Source organism: Cryptomeria japonica, chromosome 4, assembly GCF_030272615.1.
Source record: "Cryptomeria japonica chromosome 4, Sugi_1.0, whole genome shotgun sequence".
NCBI lineage: Eukaryota > Viridiplantae > Streptophyta > Pinopsida > Cupressales > Cupressaceae > Cryptomeria > Cryptomeria japonica.
Genome location: NC_081408.1, coordinates 612,940,240 through 612,956,275, shown reverse-complemented (window position 1 = coordinate 612,956,275; position 16,036 = coordinate 612,940,240). Strand labels below are relative to the sequence as shown.

General features: G+C 36.8%; 1 protein-coding gene across 1 annotated transcript in view; it reads left to right on the top strand.

The window, feature by feature from the left end:
• Window positions 1-6,397, top strand: part of LOC131032187 (uncharacterized) — a 41,696-nt gene extending 35,299 nt beyond the window's left edge. The window contains exon 2 of the mRNA XM_057963125.2: window positions 5,985-6,397. Within this exon, the coding sequence (XP_057819108.1) occupies window positions 5,985-6,158 (174 nt within the window). The 3' untranslated portion in view covers window positions 6,159-6,397. The remainder of the gene's footprint in view (window positions 1-5,984) is intronic.
• Window positions 6,398-16,036: the final 9,639 nt, after the last annotated feature.

Here is a 16,036-nt window from a genome sequence, read left to right as displayed (position 1 = left end):
GCAGCGAATCGGTTGATGAACCACGTCCCCTGGTTGCTTGCACAAGCATCACTGGCACAACGGACCCGCCTGGAGGAGATTGCCCGTGAGGAGCGACGCCAACAGGTCCTCCAACAGTACGAAGAAAACAGTCGTCGCTGGGAAGTGGAGCGTGATGGCATGAGGCCAAGGGGAAATTGAACCCTGAACCTCTAGGAGGAATAAAGAACATTCTATAATAATGGTGTCTTACTATTGACACAAATTGTATCCTACAGGATGACTTAATAAAGAAGTGTTCTATTTTCATGTGTTGTTGCTATTTATAGGGATGTACTGGAATTAATGCCCAACCTATTAAACAAAGATAGAAATAAGAAAGCACAAACTGAGGAGTGGGAGGCCGCACAGAGGGCCTTGATTCTGGAACAACAAGTAGAATGTAGACGGAGGTTGAGGCAACTTGCCGAAGGACGACCTGTCGAAGGGTTGGCCAAAGGGAACCGAGGAGGTGTCACAGAGGGTGCAGAAGCCGAGGAAAATTTCTATGCGTCGCCAGAACACGTAGAGTTTTTGGAGGAAACAAGGCTACGAAGGAATCTGGTCGAAGAGACCTGGGATTAGTTCAGGAACTTATCCCTTATGCCGCGCAGTGAGGACCACCGAAGGGAGCCAGCAGCGGACGCGGGTGAGAACGGAGGTGAGGGCAACTGTACGACTGTAGGTGCGGAGCCGCAGACACACGACAGACAAAACACTGTACCCCCAGTCACTCAAGCAGGAAACGCCACCGGCGCTAGAGGCAGTGGCGCGGGTGCACGACGGACACAACCACCTCCGGGGACACAACCCCCATCAATGGCCAATAGGTAGAAGCTGCTGAAATTCACCGGCGACGGGAAGGAGGGTCCCGTCAGGCACTGCAGAACCTGCGAAACCATATGGGCGGCCAATGGTGTCACGAACCAAGACGAATGGATGACGCAATTCCTAGCGACATTACGGGGAGTTGCCATCGACTGGTACTCAGATATTGATAAAACTGCAGTGGCCACATGGGACACGCTGCGGAAAGCCTTCGAGGAGGAGTTCCGCCCACTTCGAGACGACAATGAAATAGTAGCCGAAATCTATGGCACAAAGAAGAACAAGAACGAGATGATCCGAGCCTATAGTCGGCGGCTCAAGGAACTGTTGGCGAAAATGGAGAGTCAACCAGTGGATGGTTTGAAAAAGAGATGGTTCGTGGAGGGACTGAAACGCTCCCTCCGGAAGAAGATGAAAATTGTTCCACCAACCTCGTACAACGATGCATATAATAGAGCGATGGATCTCGAGAGCGAGACCAAGACATCCAAGAAGAAAAAGAAGAAGGATAGCTTGTCCGAGGATGATGACTCTTTCGAGGGAAGCAACAGCGATGGCGAGTTCGACAAAAAGGTGCAAGCCTTGCAGAAGGACATGCTGAGGATGATGAAAGAGTTGAAGGTTATGAAGGGAGGTTTGAGAAAGACCGACGAAGGGGAGCTTTGGTGCACGGAATGTAAGACGAATGGCCACACGAAAGGCTCCTGCCCAAAGAAGGCCTATTGTGATATATGTCAGTTGATGGGGCATCCCACCAGGGAATGCCCCTACAACATGAAAACACGAAACCAACAAGTATTGCTTATGTAGGAACAACCAACTACATCGGGCGGTACCGACAGCTCCCAGGCGAACAACAATGCAACATCGGGAGGCTACCGAGATAACTGGTGGGGAGGACGAAACAACAATAACAATACAAGGAGCCGGATCCAATACGACTCCAAAGGCCGACCGATGATACAATACAGAGCGTGCAGCTAGTGGGGGCACTTCGCTCGAGACTGCCCGAAGGGAGAGGCCACACAATATTTGTGCAATAGACCCCATGCTGCTGGCAGTTAACACTGGAAGGAACCCGACCATTGTGGAGATGGGTATCCTTGGCACCATTCTAACCGATACCATCGTCGATGGTGGATCAGGAGTGAATGTTCTTCCAGAAGAAACCTGGCGGAAGTTGGGGAAGCCGACGCTGTGGCCATCTACATTCAATCTGTTGGGAGCAGATCAACATGGAATCAAACCCATCGGGACACTGATGGGCTAGCAAGTTACCATCAGGACGCAACCCTTCATACTGGACTTCGTGGTAATCCCAATAAAGAAAAAAGGGTATGATGCGATCTTAGGGAGAGGGTGGTTGGTGGCAGCCAAGGCCACCCACAACTGGAAGAAGAACACTTTGTCTATGGAGAATAGAGGAAGGAAGTTTATCATAGACGTTGGGACGCAGTTGGTTAGTGAGGAACTGGCATCATCTTCGGAATCGGAGGGTGAAGGAGAAGGCGACCTGAGGGACAAAGGACGAGGCTGCAGGGAGCCCAACGACGAAGGGATTCTCAAACTAGGAGAGTGCTCCGAGGATGAGATAGGGTCATTGAACGGGCTCTTCCACTGGCAGATGGAGGATTACGAAATGTTCCAGAGCTACAGGCTCGTAGTAGAGGAACCAGAGCAAGTAACAGAGGAGGTGTACCTGCCAGAATACAGAGAATATTGGAAGGGAGACGCCCCAAACCTCGATGACGTAGATAATCCCAAGATCATTCGTGTCGGCAACGATTGGAACCCTGTGTGGAAGGCCGCAACCTTCAAAATCCTTATTATTCTTCTTCTTCATATGTACGGGAAGGAGACCGTGGTTCCTGTAGAATTTATGGTTCCAGGTCTTCGAATGGCCATTGAAAATAGACTTGCCACCAACGGGTCCAAATTGAAACCCTACCACGAGAAGCGTGCAGGGGACCCGAGAGGCCAGAAGGACACCCGAGAGTCCGGAGGGGGACCCGAGAGGATGGAAGGGGACTCGAGAGGCACGGGACCAAAGCAGGAGACTCTCGAGCGAGGAAAACCGAGAAGGATGAAGGGCGATCCCAGAGACACGGGACCCGAGCCGAAGACTCTCTGGACAATTAAATTAGGAAATTGAAAAGAACAAAAATAAAAAATAAAAAATCGGTGGCCAGAACCACTGTCGGGGGGGCCACCATACGGTGGAACCACCACGGGAGACCACCGTACGGTGGAACCACCACAGTCGACCACCGTGTGGTGGGACATCGTACAGTGCACCACTGTGCGGTGAAGTCCCGTGCGGTGGGACACCGTACGATGCACCACCGTGCAGTGGGACTCCGTACGGTGCACCACCGTTGACGGAGGTCACCGGCCTAGGGTGGAACTCGGCGGGTATTCATCCATTGTATGACCTTCCCAACCACCATACAGGAGACCAATCACTGTACGACACCACGCTTCGGGTGACCCTAGTTGCCGTACAGCTCAGCCACCGTACAGGTTCACTCGGGACATTACAGTGCGTAGGCCTGAAGGAGCACAGCGGCGGCAGTTTACAAGAGGGTGAAAGGGAAAATACCACGGTACGACAGGGATAAAGGTGGTGATGGCACGTGAAAAAAAAAAACGACGACCAGAATTAAAATCATTCGATGGAGTTTGGAGCCAGGACACTGAGAAGCAGGTTTTTAGCATCTTAAAATATCACAAAAATGATGTGCGCCATGTTCTTCCATGTGGTTCTAAAGGTGTTAAATTGGTGTTGGCAGGGGGCCCTGCCCCTGGACCCCACGAGGGGCGCTGCCCCTCGACCTCATTGGGGGCACTGCCCCCAGACCCCCAGTTTATTTTTGAGCTACAATACACTTTTGGGAGTTGGGCAAAGGGCATCCGAGAAGTCACGGTAAGTGTTGGGGTTGTTCTGTACTGTGAGAAAGAAGCCTGAAGCTAAGCATTGGCGAGGAAGCCATAAGCCGAAGAGGGAGACGGATTTGGAGGTTGCGAACAAACAGAGTTTGAGGGAAGGCATTGCAAGAACGTGAAGTCGTACGACACTAGGGAGTTCTTCAGTTCAGTTATCAGCCTTTGGGGAGTGTGATGGAGGATTTGAGGCGTCTCCTAGCCTTTGTGCCAGAAGGTTGTGGCCACTTCCAGGCATGACCCAATCATGTAACGTGGAGGCAATCAATTGTAACTTTGGGCTGGACCCAAACTTGTAACGTGGAGACACTTAATTGTAGCTTTGGGCTGGACCCAAATTTGTAACGTGAAAGGCAATAAATGGAAATAAATCAATAAATTAGATGCAAGCGGACTTGAGGGTTGGCGCCAAAGATGGGATATAAATATAACAGCAAACAAAGTCATTACACAATCACATTATCTCATGCAAATGTTATCTGCTCTCCAAGCAGCGATCTCTCCTTCACTCAAGCGAACTCATACGAGTCTATTGTGCGAAATCTTTAAGGTTGATTGTGGCGAAGTAGTCAAAGACCCTCATACGAACTTGAGAAGGATTTCTATTGTGCGAATCTGACCTTATACATCTGCTGCTGATCCTCCTATCCATCCGCTGTTGATAAGGGCTGCAAGCTTCATTGATATATTGAACAGCAATCTGAGATAAGTGTATTGCCTTGTAATTGCCTACATTTGAGATAATACATATTGTATTTGAGGCTGGGTTTTTCACCTCCAAGAGGGAGGTTTTCCCAGGGTATTGGTGTCTTTTGTCTTATGTTTTATTGCTGTTACTGTTTATTCACAGTCTGATTATAATCTAATTGCTTAAATCAACAATTGATTGCTTAAAATTAACAGATTGCATCATTGTGGTTATTTATTGGCTAACCAAAATCAATATCTTTACATGTGCCCCACATATACTCTGTGAACCTCAGACTTGGTTCTTTAAGCACATTTGGAGTAATATTGGGTTGCTTCTCTCCATCATTTCAGATCATGACTCATGCTTCTTGAGTCACTTTTAGGATCACTATGGAAGGTTTTGTGTTGGCAGATTCAAGGTGTCAATCCTGCATTAGTCCATGCCCTCTTTATTTCTGATCAGACTGAAGCTTCGTTTTTGGTGCAAAATTTGGTCAAGCTTCACACAAAAATTCAGATACTCTATGGGAAATCCAATCCAACTTTAAGGCAGTACCTCGTTCTTTCCAAGTTGTGAATTGTGTTTGGCTTTGCTTAAATAAATAGAGGTTTCCAAACAATCATCACCAATTTAAGCCCATCAAATATATAACACCTTATGCTATACCATTCTCCAAGGAATTGGACCCAATGCCTTTGATCTCAATATTCCAACTCAGCTTACATCAATGATATTGTTTCACTTGGAAGGTTTGATCACACATCTTGAGTCTATCAGTCCTGTTTTTCAATAGTCATCGGTGGAAGAGACTTTGTGTGGTGTTGAGAGTTACACCACTTGGAAGGGGAAACATAGCTCTATTGATGCAGGCTAATTGGTTCTCCAAGTCAGCATTATGACAGTAGTTGCCAAATCTCATGTAGGAAGTTGGAACAATTTCCTCTAAGAAAGGGGGAAATGATGAGGAAATTGATGATTAGTGTGTTAACTGTAATAATTTATTAGAGATTAGTCAAGGCTAGATAGAAACAAATAGAAAATGGAGGTAGATAGTTTGAATTTGGAAACATAAATGTCTTTATGAGATTTTTAGCGTACAAATATAGGTTTGTTCTTATGTAAATAAGGATTCAGAAATATAAATCATATAATGAAACTGAAGGGAGTAGTTTCTTATTGAAAAGAATTGAATATGTATTGGCGTTGCATAATTATACACATGCTGGCATGTATTGTGGTATTGTTGTCATGTTTTCTGAACTTTACTTCTTTGTTCTGGAGATTTTATTGCATCTATTCATTTATTTTTAGTTTTATGTGATTGTTTCTTTCTCGGCTTAGAGAAAGAGAAATGCTAATTAACAAATCACAAGTCTTAATAGGAATGGAGTGCCATCTTTGTTATCTCTGAGATTTTCATGATGTAGATGGCCTAATATTTGTATCTTGAATTTTGTGATCTCTGAGATTTTCATGATGTAGATGGCCTAATATTTGTATATTGTAGGCTGAAATTGCAAGACAAGAAGCAAGGTTAAAAATAGAGAGGGAAGACCTAGAAAAAGAGAAAAGTGTCCTGATGGGTACTGCATCAACTCAAGATAATCTAGATGGTGCCTTGGAAATTACTGTAAGTGGAGAAAAATATCGCTGCCTAAGATTCTCTAAAGCTAAAAAATAACATCTCAAGCTTTAGAAGGGTCAGCTTAGCATTGTCTTGTAAAGTCCAAAAGTTAATTTGTTCATTCTATTGGCAAGATAATTCCATTTACATTCCTTCAATCTCTTCAATTCAGGCCACCTTTTTCCCTATTTATAAGCAGAAGGAAAAGAGATTATTTTTCTCCCATGATTTCCTTAAATTTCTCTTGTAAAAGTTCGAACTGGGAAATGCATATGTCTAACTTGGTTCCTGATTCATTTTTGTTGCATCTGTGAGTTATTCATTTTCTTTCAGTTTCAACGTTTCTGAATTTTTAACTAAATTAAATTTGCCTCAAAACCAATTTTTAAAGACATCTAACAAACAGTTGAAGATACAACATATCATGAGGATGTACTAACATATATTAATTAAATTATGTGATAGTTGGTATATTTTTGGGACATGTTCCTGGATTCTGTCTTAAGAGTGGAGCCATGTAATCAAATACAAACAATTGTTTTTAACAATAATCAGCCTTATAAAAAGTAAAATACTTACACAGGTTTGGATCTTTTGACTAAAAATTAGTCCATCTTCAATGCTTGAAATTTGTACAAACCAGTTTATGGATTGAAACAACATAAACTATATACACAATCAACGCTTTGATAATTTTCAATCTTCTTTTAGACCTCCAGAGCTGCGCAGTCATGGGCCTAAGCTAGAGTTGTGTTGGATGGCTCTGTCAGCATTTATTCAATTGCAGGCAATCCTGTTCTTTTCCTCCTATCTTAATGTAACTTTATTTGATTGCAGGCCAAGCCTGTTCTTTTCCTCCTATCTTAATGTAACTGCTTTTACTTGTAAGATGGAAAGTACGTCAATGGATTGTTTGCATGTAAACACAGATTTACATGGGAAATATCAACATGCTTGCATTTTTAGAGATCTTCTGCATTATTGATTGCTGCACAGGCATACTTTCTTGAAGAACTCTATTGCAACATTTTGCATGTGGGCTGCTTTAATGATGAAAGCTATACGATGTATCAGAATTCACTATAGTTTTTGAAGTAATATCACCAAATGAGAGATTTTCTCCTACTGACTTTTGTGTACCAGTTATTGGAAGGCAATTGATTGTAGGTAGTTACAATGAAGACAATATACTCCTCGAAATTTTTTGCAGATGTCGTTATTACTTCAAGTAGTTTATCATAGAGTCACTCCCTACAATCAATTCTTTCTGCTGTAGGTTTCAACTCAAGTAGGCATTTCTGAAAGCAGTATGCCTTCACTATTTGGAGCACACCATGGAAATGCCATCTGTTTAATTTCTAATATCCTGGCATCATGGATTCTAATCAGCGAATTGTACTGCTGCATGCATTTCCTTTTCAGTAATAGAGATCGATTGGATTTTCTGCACCTTGAAGGTGAAAGATTCTCAGAGGAATTAAAACAATTCTTCTGGTTTCCTAGTGCTCATTGAATTTGCAGAAAGCTGAATGCTTGTACTATTTATCAAATCTTTAGTGGGTGCCATGATTTTTGCTTTGCTGTATGATACCACCAAGTTAGAATTTGAGTGTCATTCTGTCTTGGTTAGAAGCTATCACGCTATGAGTCTTTCTCTCACATGAAATAATGCTAAGAACTGTGACATGCAATTTATTTCTTGGCTTAGACACTATCACCAATAATGTACAAGCTAGATGATGCAATTTGCACTATTATTAAGATGATCACAATAGCAATTCTCATCATTGTTACTTATCAGATTTGCCCAAACAATTCTGGCTTAGAATGCATGGTGGATTAATTTATGTCAACTAATTTTATATTTTCATCATCATTTGTAACGATCTTTATTATTTGCTATAAGATTCATAAAATTGTCAAATTTGGCACCCAGTGAATTCTTTGTACAAGACTCCAGCAAACTCATGTTATTCAGAAAAAAAAGAAGAATCAAGATTACATCAAAATCTCACCAAAATAACTTAGTTACTGGTGCATGAACCTATCTTTATTTTTATTGTTTGGGTGCCTCGCTAAATACTTTTTCAACTGGAAAACTTGTTCAGTGTGGAATGATGTCAAGTCCTTTACTTGGAAGTTTGTGAAGTTTAAATATATAAATATACACCATCTATATTAAAACAAATAAAAGCTGAAGATTATATAATATTTAGAGAATGTGTATGTAGAGAGTTTATATTTGTTAATGCTAGGGAGGCAAGGCAGGTATGACAGCTTAGCATGGTGGTGTGTACCGTATATAGATTTGGCATATTGGGTAGATGGATGTCTGATCCATATTGCCATTTTATTACTAACTCTAGAGTTTAGAAAATGAGTGTTGATTAGGATGCAATAATGTTTACATGGTGGTTTGTCCAAATAATATTTTGTCAAAACTTTAATTGTAATTGTGTGAGCAATTGCATCTTGAGCCTATTCTATTCATCCACTGTTTTAGAGGGATGCAAGAAGTTGGTTTAAGAGGAGTTTTGAAAAGATAACATATTTAATATTTTAGTTTTACTTGTACATAGATCAAACCTTGTGGACTTAATAACGTAAAATTAAAGAAGGAAAATCAAGTACATGTAAATGTTATTCAATGCACTCTAAAAAAAGGAATTTCTCTTTAGATGCAACAATAGAAAACATGAAGATTGATAAGTGGTCTAGGGTTGCAAGAGATGTAGAGTTGCACAAGAAGAAGAAATGGATGAATAGATGGGACAATAGCCAAATCAATGCCCAAACATTAGCAAAGATAAAAAGTTGTGTGAAAAATTTAAAATAGTGATGTGGATGGACAAAACAAGTAGGAAACAAAAATACTGTATTACAAAGTTGCACTTAAATTAGGGGTATTGCAAAAAGGTGCATATAAGGGTTGAAATCAAATGGAGGGAAAAGACATTTATTATTCAACAAAAAGAAGAGCGAGAAGAGATGGTTTGCATTTTTTGCATCACAAGGGCAGTAGAAATGAAGGAGCATTTCATTCTTAAATATCCAAGGTACACAAACATTTGCTCCAAAAATGAGGTAACACTAAGAGTCAATTCTATGGTAGAGTTATTTGAGGAAAATAGATTACAAGAATTGGAAGAAGTGGTAGCTCAAATTAGAAAGAGGAGTAGCCTTCTAAAGAAATCCACCTGTCCCATGAATATTTGAGTGGTTGAAGAAATCAATGGCCCTATAGATTGTTTGGTCTCATGGACATAATTAAAATCATTTCTTTCACAAGGATAGGGCTTCAAATTTTAGGAACTAGGAAGAGACTATATACAATTGAAAATGACGTTACTAATAATTGTTTTGTCAAAACTTGTAGACACATTAACCTCCTAAATTGGGATGGCGTTTATTGGCTTTAGTACTTGTCGAGAAGTGTTGGTGAGATTTCATTGTCGTAGTTGTCTTTTCCTTAAATGCCCTCATTTCTTCCTTCGACATATATCCCTCATTCTTCTTATTTTCCATCATTATTGTGAGTCCACCTTATGCATTTCATCTTTCCTCCCTTGTTGATTCGTTATCTCTTAAACATCATTGGCTTTGTTGATGATGTTTTTGTGTTGTCTTGCCTGATATCATTAGTAAATGATGTTTATATCCCTTTACCTAGCCAACAAAACTAGTTAGGATTATTTAGGTTTGCCATTTTTAAAAGAAGAAATAATTGGTCATCTCTACTAAAGGCTTGCATTTTCTCATAGGATTAATGGAATAAGTAACTTATTGAAGGAAGACAAATAACACATGAACTTTGAATATTTGAGGGTTTTAACAATAGGCCAAAGTCCTATCATTCTCAATTGTGTCCTACTGGGGTTTCTCATATACGATCTGGTTTCACTTACAACCATCTATCACAAGTGCTTAGCTTAAAGGATGAGACAAACACTAATGAGATGATTGCTCCTACAAGTCAACCCTAAGTAACTATCAACAATCTACTTTCTTTCATATAAGGTGACATTTCCATTATATGCTTTTTGTAATAACCCACTAAACCTAACCCAAAATCCTCAATTGATTTTTTTTTTTTATTACTTATCTCACTTGTGATTGATTCAATCACATACTCAGGTACATCTATCCAAACGAGATAGACATCCATCCAACCGTGATGGTCATCTAACCATATGGGTTAGGCATCTATCCATACGGGTTAGGCATCTGTCCATATGGGACATGAGATTTCATCTACCCAAACGGGGTAGGCATCTATTCATAAGAATAGGAAATGCTCTCGCCAGAGACTTTAGACTCATCGGGACCATTTGGGTCTCGAGTCACTCTCTAAAGACTACACTCCCCTGCTAGGAGTGCATCGAGGTCGCCGTCATAAACAAGCTTGAATTCCGCCTCAGAATTCGGACTAAAGCCTCGGGAAGTCAAGCAGAATCCATTTGGGATTCCTTCTGAGTATGCATTGAATTAATCTTATCTTCCAATTAACATTATTTGTACCCTTTGATTGAGGGGCTTAAGGAGTTTCGAAAACTTTGATCAACTCACCCTTATCCTAATCCTAATCCCCATCCTCGAATGCTTGAGTACAAGGGACAACTCCATCCCTAGACTGCCTACATATCCATTTCGACACGGGATCAAGGCGTAAAGTATTTAGTTCTGGTTTCTAACTGTGGTTTAATGTAAACTGTTTGGTGGGTACACAACCCTTTCTAGGGTCAATGTCCCAGCTAGTTTTTTTGCGGTTGCTACCCACGATGGTAGCTCTATAGAAAAAAGGTTCAAGGTGGCCTTTTGCTTGTGGCCTAAAACAACTAAGTCCTATTTCCTATCATATGCGTCACCCTTGGCCCATTATCATCCACTGAAATTCGTCAAGATAAATAAATTCCAAAATATCACACAACCAAACCCTAATGGGGTTTTCTAAGGTTTAACTGAGCAGATGCAAATTCATTTAAAAATTTATCTTTTTAGATTATCGATCCAAGGGGGATTACTCGCCCTTTGGATTTTAACTTCCAAATGACCTTTATTTCTCTCTGGCGATTTATAGGGACGATATCATAGACGCCGTTGTTGCAGCTTTATTAGATGTTAAGTGCAGTAGTTCAACACGACGACATTATCTGTAAGCGTGACCCAATGGCACCATAGATACCGAACGCTGCTAAGGTTTTTGGTTTCAACTCCTCTTCTTTAGTTGTCTAACTAGGAACTATTAATTTATGAAACTTAAATAACATTATACTAAAACAACTATGAAGATGAAATTATTGCATGCAAGGAAAAAATGTTTCAATTTTAGAAATCAAGATATAAATTTCAAATAATTGAAAGGAACATTTGTAGAGAAAAATGAACAAATTATCTACTTGGGAAAAATAATATTATTTCTTGAAGAAGAAAGAGTAATAATGAAATGTAACTTACTTGATAAACAAACAATTATTCAACTCCTTGAAAAGTAACTTGCATGATAAACAAACAAATGTTCAACTTCTTTAAATAATAATTTTTTAAACTAAACATTAAATTATTTTGCACAAATTATTTTAAGAAGGCTATGAATCTAAACACATATAATTGGAAGATAAATCCTTTAAACTTTTAATACTTAGAATCTAAATATGTACATACTAAACACTCATCTAAATTATATACATTATATTAAATAATTTAAAGAATAAGGTTTCCACTTAGACAATAATTAAATTAATTTGAAGGAACTTATATTTCATTCAATAATAAGCAAAATGTTTAATTAATAATATTCTATTTCATATGTTATTTATTTATTTATTTTTATTTGATAGGTAATAGGCCGAAGCCGATAATGTGTACATACCCTACCCCCTTGTAGGAGTTGAACTTGTGACCTCTCTTTCAAGAGCACAAGTTCTCCACCACTAGGCCAACTCAAGTTGTACATATGTTATTTGATCTTTTAACTACAACTCATCGTCAACATATTACTTATAAGTACCTCCTTATCCATTTATATCCAAAATATAAGGAGCATTTAAATAATTTAAATGTAAAGTCCTATTTAAATAATTAGAGTGCACAAGGTTATATGGGTTTGCTACCCTTTGCATCAATCGGATTCCTATTTTGTATAAAATCCTCTTAATAGGATAATTTTTCCCGGTCTTGTTTGTTGGTTAATGTATTAAATTTTTGCAGATTTTGAAAACCTGTTTTGCAAGGATTGGATGATTGATTTAGTTGTAGGTTTTTTTTCAAGTTTAGTTATTCTAATTTTTTTTAGATAAAACTTTAAATTGATTTTTTAATTTAATTTATTTTATTATATTTTCATATTAAATTATTTCTATATGAATACAATTATTTAATGTACTTACATAATAAAATATACTATTTCTGGAACAATAGATTCAAAATTACCTTCATGGCTATTAAAAGTTTTGACAAATTTAGTTGAGATTAAACTATTCTGCACAATAGTATGGATCTATAAATTACTTTCATGGTTGTTAAAAGTTTTGACAAATTTAGTCGAGATTAAACTATTCTGAACAATAGTATAGATCTATAATAGTTACTCATATCAATTCTAAATTTAACTATTTATATATAATTGAACTAAATCTAATTTCCTAATTACTTAATAATGAAGGTTTCTCTAACTATGAAAGTGATTACTAGAAAAATATTTTCCATTGCTATAAGTAAATTAATTGTAGTAAGATGGGTGTTAGATAAGCTAGTGCATAATCTAATATTGAGACCAGTGATGTTGGTATTGGTGGAACTCTAGATTTAAGTGGAAAAAAAAGAAAGAAGTGTAAACATCAAATTATAAAGATTTTAAAGAGTACATATTTTAAGGTAGTATTTTTTAATTATATTGCCTTTTAAAAGAAAAATTGTTAGAGTTGGTAGTATTTCTAATTATATTGCCTTTTAAAAGCAAAATTGTTAGAGTTGGATGAAAAGAGTAAAACCATATTTAATTTGATTTTTATCTCATAGCTTTTCTCTCCTATATTTACTTTCCATTTCCAATCAATAATTTATGAGTAATTATTTATTAGATGAAACTAATTAATTTATTAACTAAGTTTCCTTTTTGAACCCACACATAAGTATTAATTACCTCTTTTCCCTTGTTTATAATTAATTAAATTATAAGTTTTAGTAAAAGTAATTGACTAAAAAGTCAATTCAATTAATACTAATTATTTTGCATGTTCAATTTTAAACAATATGTTTTTGTAACTAAAGTCAATTGCAATAATAATATTTACTATGCCAAACTTCAAAATAGGATAACCTAACATTATTTCATTATAGTCATTTAGTATTAAATCTAGACACTTACAATTTAGTAATATTTAATTTAATAATAATAGATTGGTAATTTCTCTTTTTTTTTTTTGTATTTGGAAAATTTAATTTATCATTAAACTATGTTAAATTAGGTATTTCAAGATAGATATGCAATTGATCTATTTCATATATTTTATCGATATATCTATTTAAAATTTTAATTCATAATTAAGATAAATATTGTTTCCAATGAATTTAATCGAACTTTTATTGTTTCATGTTATGAATAAATTAAAACACCATTAGCTTTCTTTGAAATAAAATTAGATTGAAAACTCTAAATTTAAAATATTATTTGGAACCAATAGAAAATCTTAATAATAAATAAAAACTATATTAATTTCCTTTCCAAAAGACTAAACATATTTTTATTTTATTTCCTAAGATATAACAAAGAAATAAAAAACTTAATATTTTTTTTTTTGAAACAAAACGAAATAAATTTTATAGATCAAACTTCCTTAATCGTTTGGAGGAAAATCCACTTATCTGGTGGTACTCTCCTTTGTTGAAGATCTTCAATCCCTTTGATTTCTTCTTGACTTTTTCTCTTGCTCTCTTCGATCCTCAACCCGCAACCTGGTATAGATCTCCTCCAAAACCCCTAGAAAAGCCTATCTCCTACAATACAATATGTCTACCAAAATCCTCCTACTACTAACATGATTTGCAAGAATTCAAAAATACTTATCAAAGAAAACAATGAACTCCCCCTTTTCAAATATCTAGTGTTCAATATATAGAAAAGAGTCATTTTCTCACTACCAAGGAAATTAATTGGTTTTGAGATTCTTTTCCTCAAATAATCCCATACAAAAATGATTATTGTCATAGTGGGGATTACATGCAAAATTTTGAATTTGAGATTCTCTTCTAGAACCTTCTCATTTCCTCCTACAACATGTGCTAAATAACATATTGAGAAAATAAGTTATTTCTAAATTAATTTCATGCAAAATAATTGTTGTCATAGTGGGGGTTACATGCATATTAAATTTGAATTTTGAAATTCTTTCATGCAAGGCATATTTCTTACAACTTGTCATAGTGGTGGTTACATTTGGCCATACATTTAAAAATCTGAATTTGAATTTCGCTTCTAGAATCTTCTTATTTCTCCTACATTATGTGCTCAATTAAAATGTTGAGAAAATAAATAATTTCCAAGTAAATTATGACCTCACTCATGTCACCACTTATTAATTTTTCTTTTAAAAATAATTTCATCCTTATTCAATTTTTCATCTCTAACTAACATTACTCATAATAATAATAATAATAATAATAATAATAATAATAATAATAATATCAAGTATTATCAAGGTCCAAAAAGGAGGGTTATGACACTTTTACAATGTTTTACACTAATTGTCATATTTTTACAACATTAAATGTCATTTACTTTATGGCATGGACTATTTAAGAAGTTGATTGTTTTAGTGTAATTATCAATTTGCAAAAAATATTGTATTTTGATTATGGAACATTTTTTAACATAATGTTTTAGATCATACTCCATCATCCATCATTAAGATGAGTTAGAACCAAATAAGAGAATAAAATGTAGTGTCAGTCCAAGATAGTTAAATATAGTTAAATAGTTATGGGGAGTGGGACACATATCCAAAAAGGAAAGCAACCAATTCAACTAATTAGCCTTAAAGGGAAGAGAGAGGAGAGATAAAATTGGAAGGAAAAATGACTAGTCAAGTAAGACCAAAATAAAACAAATAAAAGAAAGAGGAGATAAGAGAAGTTTATATATATATAAATAAAATATATTTGTATATTTGAATGTAATGATATAAAAGTATTTGCATTCTTATAATTTTACACCTATTTAAGTTCATAAAATACAACAATGCATGGTTTATTTTTCTATATAAATATGTACAAGTATATGTCTAACAAGGGTATAAAAATATATATGAAATTATATGAAAGAGAATGCTAATCTGCATTAGAGTATTTGAGATTAACCATACATATGTATATATGAATATTAGTATGTATATGAGATGATATATGAATGCAAATGTGTGAATGTGTGAGATGATGTATATACCTCTTTGTAATTATCTATTGAATGAGAGTATAAAGATGTGTGAAAATATTCTCAAGAGTGAATGCATATATATATGCATGAACAAACGAAAGCATATATCTATTAATGCAGGTGCAAGTGCATATAACTAATGTATGGTATTACCCTTTTGTTGCTAAACCCACCTCCAAGAAACCCAGGAAAGAGCCTAAAATCATGCTTGTTGAATTTGATGCGGAGGATGGTATTACCCCGTGAAGGTCCCACAGGTTTGCTAACAAACCCTGGATGAAGCAAATCGTCGTGAGGAAGAACTATGCTAATGAGGAGGAGGATGCCTCTGAGAAGGCAGAAAGTGTTATGGGGGAGGAGGAGATGGGGGCTACGGAGGGCTCAGAGTCCTCTAAACTGGGCACAAACGTCGCCGACCCGAAGACTATCATGGAGGATAATAAGAACGCCTCCCCTTGTTCTAACACTTCCCCACCACATACCTCTGAGGGGGACGAAAGAAAAT